Source organism: Atractosteus spatula, chromosome 5 (genome assembly GCF_055471065.1).
Source record: "Atractosteus spatula isolate fAtrSpa1 chromosome 5, fAtrSpa1.hap1, whole genome shotgun sequence".
Lineage (NCBI taxonomy): Eukaryota > Metazoa > Chordata > Actinopteri > Semionotiformes > Lepisosteidae > Atractosteus > Atractosteus spatula.
The window spans coordinates 45,962,237-45,977,916 of NC_142710.1; the positions used below are offsets into that span (position 1 = coordinate 45,962,237).

Consider the following 15,680-nt stretch of genomic DNA (forward strand, 5'->3'; position numbering starts at 1 on the left):
AAAGGATTGCTATCTGATATTGATGGAATTACAGATTTCTTATATTGTAGAAGGATAAAGGATTTTGGTTGGTGATACATTATTTTGAATAGTGATATTGGTTCCCATTTCTTTATCAACCATTTTAGATAGAAAGTTAGTCCTGGGCATGATTTTTATTTGTTAGGATGCAGATTCCCACTTTTGTTCTGTGTCTAGATTCTAGATTCTAGAGAAAGTTCTACTGTTATGACTGCTGAAGGCAGGACTCTGGTACTAGCGCAATTGCATATGTCTTTATAGAGTTGGAAAAACTGTGTGCATTGTATTGTAAAAAGTATTAATTTGACTTGTTTAAACCTGTTGCCTTATTATTACATGTAACCAAGTTGTGCTGAAGAAACCAAGAACACATGTGCTGAATAACAGTTGGTATTACTGACTGTAGGGGGTTTCATTATTCATGATACTTTTCAAATCTGCTTGCATAACAAGCGGTTGTCAGGACTTGACTGATCTTTACATTGATTTATCTTCATTTCTACTCCCAGCCCCATTTATAAAATATATTTCTCATACAAAAACTTGGTAGTATTAGATTATGTCTTCAAATGATTGCATTAATGTTCTTTCAAATAGTTCAGTTCATCTGAAAGCATGGCTCTAATTTCATGTACCAGGGAAGGATATATCAATGCTGTACTGCCTTTCCCTGACCTGTGAGTTAGCAATAGAGGAATTATAATTCAAGTGCTCTGATAAAATATTTTGAATTATGAACAATACCACCTTTGGAGTTACTCAATTAGATTAAACTCCAATTTGCATATTTGGTAGAAAGACAATTTTAGCTTGTTGAAAACACAATCCTGCTGTTTTTTTCTGTCGTTCCCTCACTAAGTACTACGTACATGATGACAAAAACAAGTTATGATAAAGAATACCTATTTAAAAAATAGTACCTCTTTCTCTTCGCGCTGCCAGTGTCAGATGTGGCAGAGGACAGCATGCTGTCTCCATCCTCAGCCTCCTCTCTCCTAGACAGCTCCTTTCTTTTTAACTGAAAAGAATTATATTCCAGGAGTTACTTTTGCTCAGCGTAGCGCAGTAACATTAAAAACCCCAGCAGGTCTGCTGCACTAACAGCTCACAGAGCTGAAAATTTAAAATACTCTCAACTTACACCAGAATGATCTGCAAAAAGTACATTTCTTAAAAGGAGGAAATTCCTTGATTGTGTCCTTTGCTGGTATTGATAAACATTTGAAAATCATGCCATTTTTGTCATGACAACCTCTACATTTTATAGAGGCGCCCCTCCATGTCAGATGAGAAGACTCTTTTGACTATTGCTATGTACAGAAAGGAATTGAAATCATACGCTAAAGTTAACTAAAACATCTTTAGAACTATTGAAAAATCGTATACTAAACAGCTATCTATAGGAGAACAGAATAGATCCAATTACTGAAATTCACAGGTATCAGATTTAAGGTTGAAATTTTTGAGCATCTGATACAATAATATGCACTTCTAAAACAGACAAATGTTTTAAAACAGCTAGCCCACATAAAAAGGAAACAGTCCTATTATAAAATTGAAGGGAGACCTATTTAGATAGAATCATTAAGCAGAAACAAAACTGAGCACAATACATTTTGAGGCTTAAACACTGAGTTCTGTCTCAAAGCCCACTTGCTTAGTTTGTAACATTACCTGCAGGATCTGCTGCAGTTTCATAACACGTTTGTAGATAGCAGAGTTGGGCAAATTATAGCGTTTAGCATTCTCAAACATCAAGTTCAGGTCTGCATCGATCTGGTCCACACTTTCATATTCATTATTCCTCATCTTGTTTCTGCGGAGAACAGACAATATTTAGGAGCCTTATACAGCACTTCCAATGCCTATATTACCATTAACATTTACACACCATTCCTGTGCTATTATCTGAAATGTTTCATGTCACTGCAAAGCCTGAATACATTTCCTATTTTATTTATATGAAGGAAATAAAATCTTAAACAAAAAACACATTTAGAGGTCTTTGCTGATTTAATATAAAGGTACAAACTGTAGACAACTAACAAATGAATAAAAATCCACTAAGTATTTTGAGAAATACTACTGATGCTGCACATTCGCATGCACACCTTATTTGATGGAGGGAAATGGGTTGCTTTATTTGGTGAAAGTAATCTGGATATTCCTTTTTGGAAGGCAACTGAAGAAAAGGCTCAGCAATGAGCTGTCCCTGGCTGTTGCGACCTCCCCGCACTGCTTCATACAGCTGGAAAATGGGGTTGTTTATGTTCATGCAGGAGTTTATGCTCTCTGCCTCAGATTCCCCTTCATCGTACCGCACTGCTCCTGTGGAGAGACCAAAAAACATTTGCCGTAACAATTACATGGCCCTTGCACATGTAAATCTCTACTATACCTTATTTGAATTTAAAAAACTCTGTGTAAGTGTTTCAGTAAGTGCATATACTGAATCTCAACAAAAAACAATGTTATTAATTAATACGGGAGCATAAACTGTGACCATTTTAAAGAGAAGTGGAAACTAGAACTTCAGAGAATGATGGTCTTCCACAGAAAGGCGTTAGGTGCTTCTTACCAGCTAGAAGGGCATCCTCGTCGCTCTCTGAGCCATACTGCAAGGCCATGGTAATAGCTGACAATCGGTCTCCTTGCGCAGATCTCCTGTTTCTGTCAAACACATGATTAGTCTTAGATGGATCCACCTATCGTCCAGTCAGAGATCTATACATCTCACGCAGCATTACTGGAATGTAAGACAAAGCCACTCAAAGTGTCTTAAAAAAACCTGCATCAGATTTATGAATGTGATTATGTTATACCTGATTCGGATACTTGATTTAGTAGGTTCTGCATGCTCAAGTTCAGCCTTTTTCTGAATGAAGAGCTTCTTTATATTGTTTGCATCCTTGTATTAAAAAAAAAACAGAATAAATACAATATATTGAAAAGAGCATTACAAGAAATTATATGTACACTGTCAGTTTAAATAAATGTAGTTAAAATATGCTTTTTAAATACCATACTACTTACTGTACCAAAGCATAAGCTTAAGTACAAAGTTTAATATAATGAGAAAATAAATCTTTTGAGAAAAAAATCTACAAACCTTAAAAACCTGTGATCCTGGTTCATTGTATGTTTTGGCATTTTTTGTTAGAAGATCTATGTCCTTTGCCATTGCAGTCACACTCTTATAGTGTCCCATCTAGAAAGTAACATAGCCACTGTTATCAGGGGCCCAACTCAGGGGCCCAACGGAGTAGGATTCCTCTGCCGGCCGTGGGATTTGAACCAGCAACTTTCCAGCCACAGGCGCAGATCCTTAGCCACAGTGCCACTGCTCCCCTCCCCCTAAACAAAGGCTGTGCTTTCAATAAGAATTAATGTGCCCATCTTAAATGGGCAGCTGTGTCAGTGTTCAGGGAGCAAAGTAACAAGTAGATCTTAACTTCACACTGAAAAGTCAAAAGAACACAATGCAATGTGAACACCTCAAGAATACTCATCAGCCAAAATGTCTCTTCTTTCTTTCTACTTTTAAGTGTGGAATTAACTTTGACTTGTTCCATCAATGTCCATAATTGACATGTTAAACTAAGTATCAGAAAACTCTCACCAAGCTCTTACATACCTGTATCCTCTGAGCAATGGTCTTGAGATCTATTGGTTCCTTAATTATGGCATAATAGTCCGGGTAGTGCTATAAAAAACAGGGTTATATTTAATTCTGGTTCAAAAAGATCAATTCATCATCGCACTAATCATTAGTGTGATTAGTGGGACCCCAATGTACAGCATCTTACCACTTTGGAGGGCAGTTTCTGAAAGAGTTCACTGATGAGACGTCCCGACGGCTCTGTGTGTGTCACCACAGCTTCAAGTAATTGCTCTAGAACTTCCTTCAGACTGTTTGATGCAGTCTACCAGTCAATGTCAGGGAAAAAAAAACAAAACAGACAAAATCTATTCAGCTCAAAAGAGTATAAAAATAAATTCAAACATATTCCCCCTATAAAATGCTTTATACAGTTGCAAGAAAAAGTTTGTGAACCCTTTGGAATTACCTGGATTTCTGCATTAATTACTCATAAAAATGTGGTCTGATCTTAGACTAAGTCACAATAATAGACAAACACAACCTGCTCAAACTAATAACACACAAAAAATTGTACTTCTTCTTGTCAGCACTGAACACATAATTTAAACATTTACAGTCTAGGCTGGAAAAAGTATGTGAACCTCAAGGCTAATGACTTCTCCAAAAGCTAATTGGAGTCAGGTGTTCCAATCAATGAGATGAGATTGGAGGTGTGGGTTGGAGGTGCCCTGCCCTATAAAAATGGCACACAAAGGTTGGTAACTGACAGAGTCTGCTCTTCTCAAGACAAAGCTGTTCATGTGAACCATGCCCTGATCAAAAGAAATATCAGAGGACCTTAGAAGAATAAGAATTGAAGAGATGCATAAAAGGCTACAAAAGCATGTCTAAAGGCCTGGGTGTTCATCAATCCACAGTAAGACAGGAAATTCAGTACTGTTGCTACTCTCCCTAGGAGTGGGCGTCCTGCAAAGATCACGGCAAGAGTGCAGCTTGCAATGCTGAAGGAGGTGAAAAAGAACCCTAAGGTAACGGCAAAGGACCTGCAGAAATCTCTTAAACTTGCCAAAGTCTCTGTTCATGTGTCCATTATAAGAAAAACACAGAATGGTGTTAATGGAAAGACACCACGAAGAAAACCACTGCTCTCCAAAAAAAAACATTGCTGCACGTCTCCAGTTTGCAAAAGACCACCTGGATATTCCACAATGCTTCTGGGACAATGTTCTGTGGATGGATGAGACAAAAGTTGAACTCTTTGGCAGAAACGCGCAACCCTATGTTTGGAGGGAAAAAAAGCACTGCACACCAACACCAAAACCTCATCCCAACCATGAAGCATGGTGGAGGGAGCATCATGGTTTGGGGCTGCTTTGCTGCCTCAGGGCCTGGACAGCTTGCCCTGAGGCACAGAGGGAACAATGAATTCAAAATTGTATCAAGCAATTTTACAGGAGAATCTCAGGGTAGCAGTCCGTCACCTGAAGCCTAATAGAAGTTGGGTGATGCAACAAGACAATGACCCAAAACACAGGAGTAAATTAACAACAGAAGCAGAAGACAAGTCGTGTTCTGTAATGGCCAAGTCAGAGTCCAGACTTCAACCCAATTGAGATGCTGTGGCATGACCTGAAGAGAACTGTTCATGCAAGGAATCACAGAAATATCAATGAAATGAAACTGTTCTGTAAGGAGGAATGGTCTACAATTCCTCCTAACCGTTGTGCAAGTCTCATCAGCAGCTACAGGAAACATTTGGTGGAGGTTATTGCTGCTAAAAGAGGTTCTACCAGTTACTAAATACAAGGGTTCACATACTTTTTTCAGCCTGGACTGTGAATGTTTAAGCAATGTGTTCAATATTGAGAAGTACAATTGTTTGTGTGTTATTAGTTTAAGCAGGTGCTATTTGTCTATTATTGTGACTTAGCTGAAGATCAGACCACATTTTAATGAGTAATTAATGCAGAAATCCAGGGAATTCCAAAGGGTTCACAAACATTTTCTTGCAACTGTAGCTATCTCACAAATGCCACTCACAAGACAGACACAGAAATGAAGTTCTTTAACAATTTTAAGTTGACTTCTTTGTCAATCACCTTTAAAAAATATTTTTTTCATTTTTTACTACCCCTCCATACCAATACGCTATCCATTTTTTTCTCACTCTTTACTTTATTTACTTACATTAGAGAAGAAGTCAAGTGCAGCATTTATTACAGTTTTTCAGGTTGTTGAACATTCCTTTCTCCCCTGGCTTCGTCAGAATCCCCCTGACAAAGACTCTGCCTTGTCCAAGTGCACTGCCCCCCGCCCCACCCCCAACAGAGACTCTGTCACATCTGAGTGCACTCCCCACTGCCTCCCACACCACAGATCCTCACACCTCCTCTTCTGTAGATGTTCCTGGATTTTCCTGGGTGTCCTCTCCATCCTCATCTTCCTCCTCGTAATCTCCTCTTTGAACAAACTCATTCTTGGTGCGCAGGTACAGATCCCACAGTCTACAGGCAGCTTTATACTCCGGGCTATCGGACTAAAAAGCCAAAACTCATTTTAACACATCCTGAAAGGCATTCAGGTATTGTAACACAAGACCACACACAGACCATCACAAAATTCATTACACCTAGGAAACATTTAAGGTTAAACCATTCATAGACAAAAGACATAACAATAATTCTTCAGAAGAACTGTTCCTAAACTTTACCTTGTAGTAACTCTTTGCATTGTTGAACATCAACTGAAAATCAGCAGTTAGCTGCTCAACATCATCATATTCCTCCATTTTCAACTTCTGCTGTATCTTCATCAGATCTATGGGCTGTGTGACCACTTCATAATAATCTGGCTGGTTCCTGCAAAAAAAGGGAAAACTAAAGACAGCTCCACTTAAACACACTGAGACCATCTTTCTGTAACAAGAACAAATCTGCACAGAACATATTTCTCTTTTTGTAGTACTCAACAACAGGAATAATAATACATATTTCTACTCAACCCACCTTACACAGTATAAATGAAATAATCAATGAGCCAAGTTTCATTGACTGAAAATCAAACAAGAAGCTTCCTTAGATTTGGAAAATAATGTTTTTGGAAAGATCAATTTATGCAGAGAACAAATGCTTTTTGGGTTGTTTTTCTGTAATACTTCATATTATTTATATTACTTAAGAGAAACTTCCTTGGCACTTGGCATGTTATGCATTTAATAGACAGCTAAGCCAGCAATATCAGCAAGAGTAAAGCTTCTACCTTCGTTTCGGTGCTCTTAGAAAGAGCTCACACAGCAGTCTCCCATGGTCATCCTTGTAATCTCTAATCGTGTTATAAAGTTCATGGCACACCGCAATCTGCGAACCGACACATACTGTAAAACTCTAAGAAATACTAATACTTAAAAGGACTTATATGCATAAAAAAGCAAAAAAAATAACATCACAAAGTCACAAAATATACTTTGTGCAAGTAATTAAACTGATTATAGCTCCAAATAAAACAAAATATTAGGTTCACAGGTGCAGAGAAGAACTTAACAATTAATGTTTCAATGTTCTCTTACTCCCCAAAAAACTATATCTACTGTGTTTTATACAAAAAAACATAGGGAAACGGTTTTAAAGTCTACATTTAACAGAAGCCAGTAAATTCCGTGCCATTTCTTATACTGTGAGTTACAACAGCAGTGTAATTTTGAAATGACCCAATTCACCCCTTAACTCAAGGGCTCTCAATCTGTGTAAGCAGCTTCAGTGCATGTAATTGTACCTACAGCTCATAAAATAGGGAAGTCTCAATGTGCCAAAAGCATAGTTGTTTTATTATAGACAGACTTTGGAAGGTAAGTAGGCAGCAACAGTGTTTCTGCTGTGCATCACATTTGTAAGGCTATTTCTCAATTGTGAACAGGTTGAGAGCCCCTGACTGTGTTTGGCATCAGCTTAATTAGTGGAAACCTGAAAGCGGATCAAATTAAAGCAAAGCCAAGACTGTCAACAAAAGCCAGGACTGTTAGGGGGAATTGGAGGAGAAATGCCAACAACTGTGGGGTCACTTTTCATGATCTAAACCATGTATTTTACAAAAATCTCTGTGCTCAAATGATGTATTTCCATTTTAGTTTTTTCCAATATTTATTTTGATAAAGTTTCAATCAAAATTAATGAATATATTTAATTAAAATTCATTTAATTTTATTTAAAACATAAAACATATTGTCACATCAGGTTCTGGGTTAATGGAGTTTGATCTCTAGACTTGGTGTGATTTAGAACATTAAAACTGACCCCATTAAGTCTTATGCGCTATACAAGGTTAGACTATTGAATGTAAGACACACCTTTTTCCGCCTGCTGTGCTCATTGTCTCTTTGTAAAGGCGCAACAATACTTGGAAATCCACTTACTGGATCTACAGTAGGAATATTGGAAGCTCTTCTCCTTTTTCTGCCGCTTCCAGGACCTGGGGTTGAAGTCTGCGCATCATCAAAGTCCCCCCCACTTATACTACTGGAAGGGGAAGTCGCCCTTCTCCTTTTGGACCCCATAGTAGCAACACCTTCAAATTGATGCACAGCAATCACGAATTACATACAGAGGGTACATTAATATATTTATGGTTTCTTGGGTAACAAGGTAGAAAAAAAAGTGTTTAGATCTATCTTTTATCGGCTAGCCACACGAAGAACTGACATATACAACATATTTGCGGATCTTCCATTCATTAGAATTAGCCTAAACTCACAACTGATGCAAGCTCAAACCAAGTCTGAATCCGTAAATTTTCAACAAAATACAGTGCTGGTAAAAAGCGAGTACTGACACCTCAGAATTAACTGAGAAATTAAACTGTTTCAATGGTAAACACAGTGAGCGAACGCTATCAAAAACAACAGTGAATAAGAAAAAACCCCATAAAAGTTGAGGTCTCTTACCTCTGTGAGAAAGCGATTTCATTACTGTACACAAGCGTCAACCTATTTCTGTATACACGAGTTTCTATGTAAGTTTCTCAAACGCGGTTTTGACAGCTACAGAAACACGCTCACAGCCATCGAGAAAAACTCTTCAACGTGTAGAATACTGTAATAAAAAAAACGTTAACTACAAATATGTACAGCATGAATATAAAGAGCACGCGGCCTGAGTATATGATTGTGTTTGGAAGAAAAAATAAAATACTAAAATTTAAATTAAAATATACACTTAAAACAACCATTTAGATTTTACACTGGCATGTCACATTATATTCGTACGTCAGGAATACAAGAATCTACATTATTGCATGGTTGCGGTAATTTTAGAAAAGCAGTTTTTTTACAGAATCTGAAACAAAACTCGCGCGTTTACGTGTTAATCGTAAACTACATATGACAAAACGAAGACACAATTTCAGCATTTCGGCTAATGCTACACATCGGTAACAAAGACAAAGGAAAGGCCGACTGTTTAGCAGTTTAACACCGTGAAATACAAATATACACGCAGCTGATCGTGTATTTTGAAATACAAAACGATGACGAAGACTTCTATCGATCTTACCTGTTATCTAACAAACGTAAATAAATTGAGCCGATTAAAAATGTTACTGTTAAACTATTCAATTAACAAAACAGGAAACGCGGAGGAAAGCAAAGCCAGTAGCAGTGACTCCTCCCCAGCAACCGCACACCGGATCAGGAAGTCGGACATGTTTCTGCAGTAGAGCTGTAGTTGAGCACGTGTTCGGGTTGGACTCAAAATGAAGAGACCGAGTACGTGTAAATATGTTAATATTGTAGTTTTACACGCTATATTCTTTTAACAAATTCTGTTCTTTTTTTACGAAGTGTATCCCTTTTAAAATGATATTTGCTCAAAAAGTTGAATGGTTGATCGATTTATATTTGGTTCTTCGACCAGCGTTTTATTTTTGCATAAGCTAAACGAATTTTCGTTTAACCTTTTTGGTTAAAATCTTTCTGTAATGTACATGATGTTAAAGTTGAACGTTATTTATCAACTGTAAATAAGACTGATAATAAATGGCTACGTTAACGATATGTGATTTTTCAAGTCCTACCAGAGCTCAACTGACTCCGTGTGTTTTACAGAATTGAAGAAGGCAAGTAAACGGTTATCATGTGCCAAGCGTTACAAAATACAAAAAAAGGTAGGTGCTCATTTATTTCTATTTTATTACTTTTCTGAAGATTCTTAGTTATTTTAATGAAGGGCGTCAGACCACGTTTCTCTTGTCATGCACGCTCCCGGTGTGTTGGCTATTTGTTTTCTTTATCTAGAATGAACGACCATAGGCAATATTTGGTTTAATACATTTCATTCTTATTCTAGGTTCGCGAACACAACAGGAAGCTACGGAAAGAGGCAAAGAAGAAAGGAGCAAAACGTGCTAAGAAAGATCTTGGAGTACCTAACAACGCTCCTTTTAAAGAAGACATTCTTAAGGAGGCCGAGCAGAGGAAACTAAAGGCAAGACCACTCACTTTTTAGAGCGCAGCTTAATATCTAATATACTTGCTTAAGCACCAAGACAAGTAATACATGTTTTAAGTTAGTTTAAAAACGTTTAGGGTAAAGTTGTAATTAGCCCATTGCAGCAAGCCATTAAATGAAAGCCCAGTAAGATACAAAATGAATTATATGAATTACAGAAAATCAAGTAGGTTGCATAGGCTGCAAAGGAACAGATAAAGGCTTATTCCGTAGTGAAAAGAAAAAGAGACACAGCATTTCGACTGTGGAGCCTTCTTTAGGTGTGCGAAATAAACCTTTTCTGTTCAATGGTCACCTTGTTCATGGAGCAAAATATGTATACTCAAAACTGGTTTTACTATTCCTGGATTTTCATTGTTTTTTTTCCTCTTTTGCTTAGCTTGAAGAACTTAAAGAGAAACAGAAGCTAACCAAAAAGAAGGAGCGTGAGAAGAAAAGAAAACTAGAAGTTGCCAGTAATGACCCAGATGTCCCAGTTAAAAAAAGGAAAAGGGTCAGGTTTAACACTGTCTTATGTGTTGTCCTCTTTATTGGGCACTGTCTTCCATCAGTGACAATGTGGTCTTTTGCAGGAGGCCCCCGGAAAACTCACGAAAGGCAAAGACAGAAATTCCAGAAAGATTTTGTGCAGAGAGCTGAACAAGGTGAGGGAGACTTGTGGAAAGTGAGGTGGTTCTCAGTGATCAGCTGATGTATGTCAGTGGTTTCACCAAGCTGTGTGAGCTTAAATACGGTTGTTCTTGATTATTTGCTGGTCTGTGCTGACGAGTCCACCTCTGCTCCCTTCAGGTCATCGATGCTTCAGATGTAATTTTGGAAGTTCTGGATGCCAGAGATCCCATGGGGTGTCGATGCCCACAGCTGGAAGAAAACGTTTTAAAGCATGAAGGGAAGAAGCAGCTTCTCCTCGTGCTGAATAAAATCGGTTAGTGACAAATCTCTGCCAAAGAATTTTTTGCAGCTTCCCATTCTTGTTTTAAGTTAACATCCATTATTGTGAACAAAATAATACTGCTGTTTTTTTCTTGGCTTGTAAAAGTGAAATTCCATATCCTGGGATCTTCTTTATCCTTAGATCTGGTACCGAAAGATAATGTGGAGAAATGGCTGCAGTGTCTACAGCTTGAGTTTCCTACTGTAGCCTTCAAGTCATCAACTCGGGTTCAGGACAAAACCGTGGTAAGAAGTTGTCTTATTTAGGATTTCACACTCCGTAGCGAAATAAGGACATGGAGTTACAATTGGAAACTTAAGAGACGTTCGTTCTGGACGGAAAATAAGAAACACTTTTTTTTTATTTAAAGAGCAGGGGGAATCTGGAAAAGGTTTTCCTTGCAGGTGTTTGAGGCCCAAACTCTGGACACTTTTAAGAGATAATTAAGTTAATTTAAACTAATAAAATTAAGTTTACTTAGCTACCATACTAGGAAATGAGCAAGATGTTCTTAATTTTCTTCTCCTTTTGTTTGGATTTTACAGCAGGAAAAGAAGAAAAGAGCTGACAATGGAGTTATTGATCTAACTAGAGGGGTCACTTGTGTGGGGAACACCTGCCTGCTGCAGCTTCTTGAAGACTATTGTCAAACACACAAGCAGGGGAACACAGTGAAAGTTGGCATTGTTGGTAGGGTGTTCAGAGACCTATTTGTGCCAATATTAGGCCACTTGGCAAAATAAGTTTTTGTATTCTGTGAACTGCTATGATAGGACATTAAATCCAATTTTTGTAATGTTACTTTGTTGTCTGTACCACTGATTTGCACATTTTAGTTCATTTTACAGTGTGATACATGAAAATGGAGGCTTTTTAAAATGACCTCTAATCCAACACCATTATCTGTGCTTTTCAGTGCAGTAGTGATGTCTTTTTCTTCTGTTTTTGTAATATTTCCATTTTTCCCCCAGGCTTTCCAAACGTGGGAAAGAGCAGCCTGATCAACAGTATGAGGGGAGTGCGTGTTTGCAATGTGGGACTACAAAGAGGGATTACAAAGTAAGTTCTCTGTTTGGGAAGAGGGAGTAAATTATATTAATCTGATTAAACACAGGACATAGCGTAACATTTTTTTAGTTCAGATAATTTTTTGTTGCTGTCTTCAGAATTTGGGGGTAATTGGTTCAGGTTTGACCAATGGGGGAGGAGGTTGATAATGAAGCATGATGACATTTTTGCTCTGACTCATCCATGGAGTCTATGTTCAATCCAACACTGAGCTTCATTAACCTCGACATTTGTATTTAGTGTCATGGGAGAGTAATGGCTCTACAATGATGTAGATTTTATTGTATCACTTTGAGAGCTTCATAATTGATAGGCAGGCTCACAGTAAAATTGACCTGTTTTTAATACTCCACAGGTGCATGCAGGAGGTGCACATCAGTAATCATGTCAAAATGATTGACAGCCCTGGTATCATCGTGGCTCCGTCTAGCTGTACAGCAGCTGTGGCACTGAGAGGCCTGCCAGAGACTCACCAGCTACAAAATCCACAAGATGCGGTCGCATCCCTACTTAAGAACTGCAATAAACAGCAGGTAAAAGAGCAGGTGGAGACTGAAGTGTACTGTGTTTGCTTAAGTGTTTTTGCACTTAAGATTTAAGTTGGAATATGTGCAGATAATATGTTTGAAAGATCAGTGAGTGAGAAGTGAGGAGAATTCTCATCAGTCTTTCATGACTGTGAAAGATCTAACTCTGATATTGTCCTCTCAGTAATTGGACTAGATCTTCATCCTGTGTTGGATAAAGCAAACACTTTCTGAATTGGTTTTGTTGATTATTTTCCCTCGTTTAGATAATGCTTCAATATACAGTCCCTGACTTCAGGAACTCCCTGGAATTTTTGACATGTTTTGCAAAGAAAAGAGGTTTTTTGCAGAAAGGTGGTATTCCGGACATGGAGAAAGCTGCTGCAACATTTTTGAGTGATTGGACTGGGTAAGTCAGACTCTTAGTCTTACAGAACGACTATTACATTTAACTTACTCATGTTTACGAAGAACTTGCTGAGTGAGAGGTGGGGATAATCCAGCATGTCTTGAGATAACCCTGATCACATAAGATCCAACTCTGATCTCGCTACATACAGCAGTGTAATTTGTAAACTGGACATTGAATGGATTCTGCACAGGAGATAGTAGTCCAGCTCCATGCATCCATGACTTTAGTGAGGGCAAGACTTTTTTTGTAGAGATTAGTTTGTAGAAATAATTACAACAGAGGGGCTGAAATGGATTTACCGTAGGTACCAACTAGTAATATGTGCATACTGCTAAGCCATTAAAAAATGTAACTTTTGATCAGAATGAAAGCAAACTGAAAATAAGTCCTCACCTAAATTATGTGGTTTCAGTTTTCCCCATGTTTTGTATGCTTAACTTTATTTTGAATTTTTAGGGCTAAACTAAGTTACCACTCTAAACCACCAGAAGGACAGAAGCTTCCCTTTTACCTCTCTGACACAGTTGTGGCAGAGATGCAGAAGTCCTGGGAAAGGAACAAGCTGCAGAAAGGGAACATGGCAACCATTGCTGGTGAGTTCACATCCAAAGGCTACTTTTTTGCAGATATGATTATTTTTTTATATGAAAATTTTAAAGTTAAGAACTAAGAAAGTGTAATTCTGAAAATGTAACAATTGAGAATAGTTAATTTAGACATTGAGTAGTCATTTGTTTTGCATATTTTTAGGAAATGATGTGAACCTTAATTGTTTGACAGGTGTGAAATGTCCCACTTTGGCCAGCAGTGTAGTGTACCTCTCCCCAGGAGCCACATCCGGACTTGTAAATGAGAGTGATCTGGGAGAGAAGGAGGACTTTGAGCTGTATGGGGAGGAAGAGGAGGTATTGCATTTTCAGAGTTATCTCTATGTACTTTGAAATCTATGAGGATTTTAAGACATTTGCTTGCTGTGAGAAATGAGGATATTATATAGTCTGGAATTATCGATGAAGACTACAGATCCAACTCTGATCTCACAACTGGAGCAAGTATCTGAGATCTATACGTTTTTTTTTTAGTGTTAATAGTGTTTAATATTTACAATCTAAGAATGTAATATATAATAGTTTCTTACAAAAAGGCATGAAATGAAAATTCAGAATTTTCACCTAGTCAGTCAGAATTTAGATTACAGGAATTTGCATTATGAATTACAAGAACTGCTTTTCATTTTAGCTTGAATTAGTTGACATTGTTCCTCAACCCAAGAAGAGCGTGAAGGAGAAAAAAGAAAGTGGAAAATTGCAAGCAAAGACTTTGACTAAATCAAACAAAAAAGCAATAGGTAAGTAACCACCAAAGAATTTTATAACGGGTGAATTTTGTAACTGAAGCACTGTATTCTTTCTATACTCATTATTGTAGTCTTCCACATTTTCTGCCTATCTTCCGTTGAACAGACAGAATTCTGCTTCCAAGTCCATGCTGATGGTTTGAGACAATTAAAAAATAGGAAAGTAGAGGGGAAGGAAAAGATACCCTTTTACTTTTCCGAAGGATTTCTGAAGACCGTGTCCACCCGTCATGCTTTGTGTAGAACATTTCACATGGCAAATGTAAACGAGATCTCTGCATTAGATCTCTCCATTAAACAATGCAATATGGATGTTAGTTGTGTAGTGTATTGGTATTTAATAGACTTTTGAGCAGTGCATATCTGAATTTCCACTTATTTCCACTGTCACTTTGTACCAATGTTCTTGGTGGAAAATGGCCCTCCAGTCTGTTAGATAACAGTTGACCTCTTTCCACCATAATCATGAGTTTGTTTCATTCATCACATGCTGCAGATGCAGAGGAAATCCTTTGAGATTATAAAGAAGGTTAGCTCATTTACAACCCCTTTAGTTCAAATATCTGATAGACATATTGTTTAATGATGCACTGTTGGTGTTAATGGTGTTAACTGATATTGCCGTTTGCAGTTATGAACAGTAGTTTTTAAATATTTGGGCTGTAGGGTTAGGAGGCTGTAGGAATGAGCATTAATCAGAGGTTGAATTTAAAGGCTATGCAGAATGACACCATAACCTCTTGGGTACTCAACACCACTCTCTTTCTACAGGAGTTCCTTCAAAACAGCAGTTGCCACAGATTCCTGTTCAGGTGGACATTTCTACAGCAAAGCAAGATGATGATATGTATGACTTTAATATAGACTTTAACTGAATTTACATTTAACCCTTATAAGCCTCTTCAGTTATGTGCTGATGCTTGTGAATGAAATGACTAAGTTTTAATTAAGTGTGATGTATCATGGAATTCTGATCCTAACAATAACATCTGTAAATATACTGCATCAATGCTTGTACATAAAAGTGTAAAATATGGCATTCAAAATCTAGTGTTTTACAAGTTATACGAGTGGTCTTCCATTGTAATACATTTAGAAAATATCTTAACATCTGTTTTTTATTTACTTGAGAATAATTAAAGCAATTTAAAACCTGTCTAAGTTTATTTATTGAACTTGATTTAAAAAAAAGGGTATTAAAAATCTACCCCCCAAAACAGAGGTGAACCAACAACCTAACTCCCATAGGCATTCAAAATGTAA

At 37.5% G+C, this 15,680-nt stretch overlaps 2 protein-coding genes and 2 non-coding genes across 9 annotated transcripts in view; 3 read left to right on the plus strand and 1 right to left on the minus strand.

The window, feature by feature from the left end:
* The window catches only part of pbrm1 (polybromo 1), a 30,156-nt gene extending 20,860 nt beyond the window's left edge, over positions 1-9,296 (minus strand). For 2 of the 6 annotated variants that reach the window (XM_088917652.1, XM_088917649.1), the window contains exons 1-13: positions 8,559-9,296; positions 7,965-8,182; positions 6,881-6,978; positions 6,333-6,480; positions 6,009-6,158; positions 3,828-3,944; positions 3,656-3,724; positions 3,131-3,229; positions 2,844-2,929; positions 2,600-2,691; positions 2,133-2,349; positions 1,696-1,837; positions 942-1,039 (exon numbers count right to left, since the gene is read on the minus strand). In XM_088917652.1, coding sequence (XP_088773778.1) covers positions 942-1,039; positions 1,696-1,837; positions 2,133-2,349; positions 2,600-2,691; positions 2,844-2,929; positions 3,131-3,229; positions 3,656-3,724; positions 3,828-3,944; positions 6,009-6,158; positions 6,333-6,480; positions 6,881-6,978; positions 7,965-8,182; positions 8,559-8,580 — 1,556 coding nt within the window. In that variant the 5' untranslated portion in view covers positions 8,581-9,296. The remainder of the gene's footprint in view (positions 1-941; positions 1,040-1,695; positions 1,838-2,132; positions 2,350-2,599; positions 2,692-2,843; positions 2,930-3,130; positions 3,230-3,655; positions 3,725-3,827; positions 3,945-6,008; positions 6,159-6,332; positions 6,481-6,880; positions 6,979-7,964; positions 8,183-8,558) is intronic. The other 4 variants (XM_088917651.1, XM_088917653.1, XM_088917650.1 and 1 more) reach the window with 3 other exon arrangements.
* Positions 9,287-15,573, plus strand: gnl3 (G protein nucleolar 3). Its single transcript, XM_088917654.1, has 15 exons — positions 9,287-9,377; positions 9,717-9,775; positions 9,958-10,095; positions 10,499-10,612; positions 10,692-10,763; positions 10,909-11,044; positions 11,195-11,298; positions 11,599-11,743; positions 12,025-12,112; positions 12,477-12,654; positions 12,915-13,057; positions 13,517-13,653; positions 13,841-13,965; positions 14,300-14,408; positions 15,189-15,573. The coding sequence occupies exons 1-15, from the start codon at positions 9,365-9,367 to the stop codon at positions 15,290-15,292; spliced, it is 1,665 nt and encodes a 554-aa protein (XP_088773780.1). The 5' UTR covers positions 9,287-9,364; the 3' UTR covers positions 15,293-15,573.
* Positions 12,267-12,342, plus strand: LOC148835157 (small nucleolar RNA SNORD69). Its single transcript, XR_016091160.1, has one exon. It is a non-coding gene; the product is annotated as a small nucleolar RNA SNORD69 (small nucleolar RNA).
* Positions 14,036-14,108, plus strand: LOC148835158 (small nucleolar RNA SNORD19). The gene has a single exon (XR_016091159.1). It is a non-coding gene; the product is annotated as a small nucleolar RNA SNORD19 (small nucleolar RNA).
* Positions 15,574-15,680: the final 107 nt, after the last annotated feature.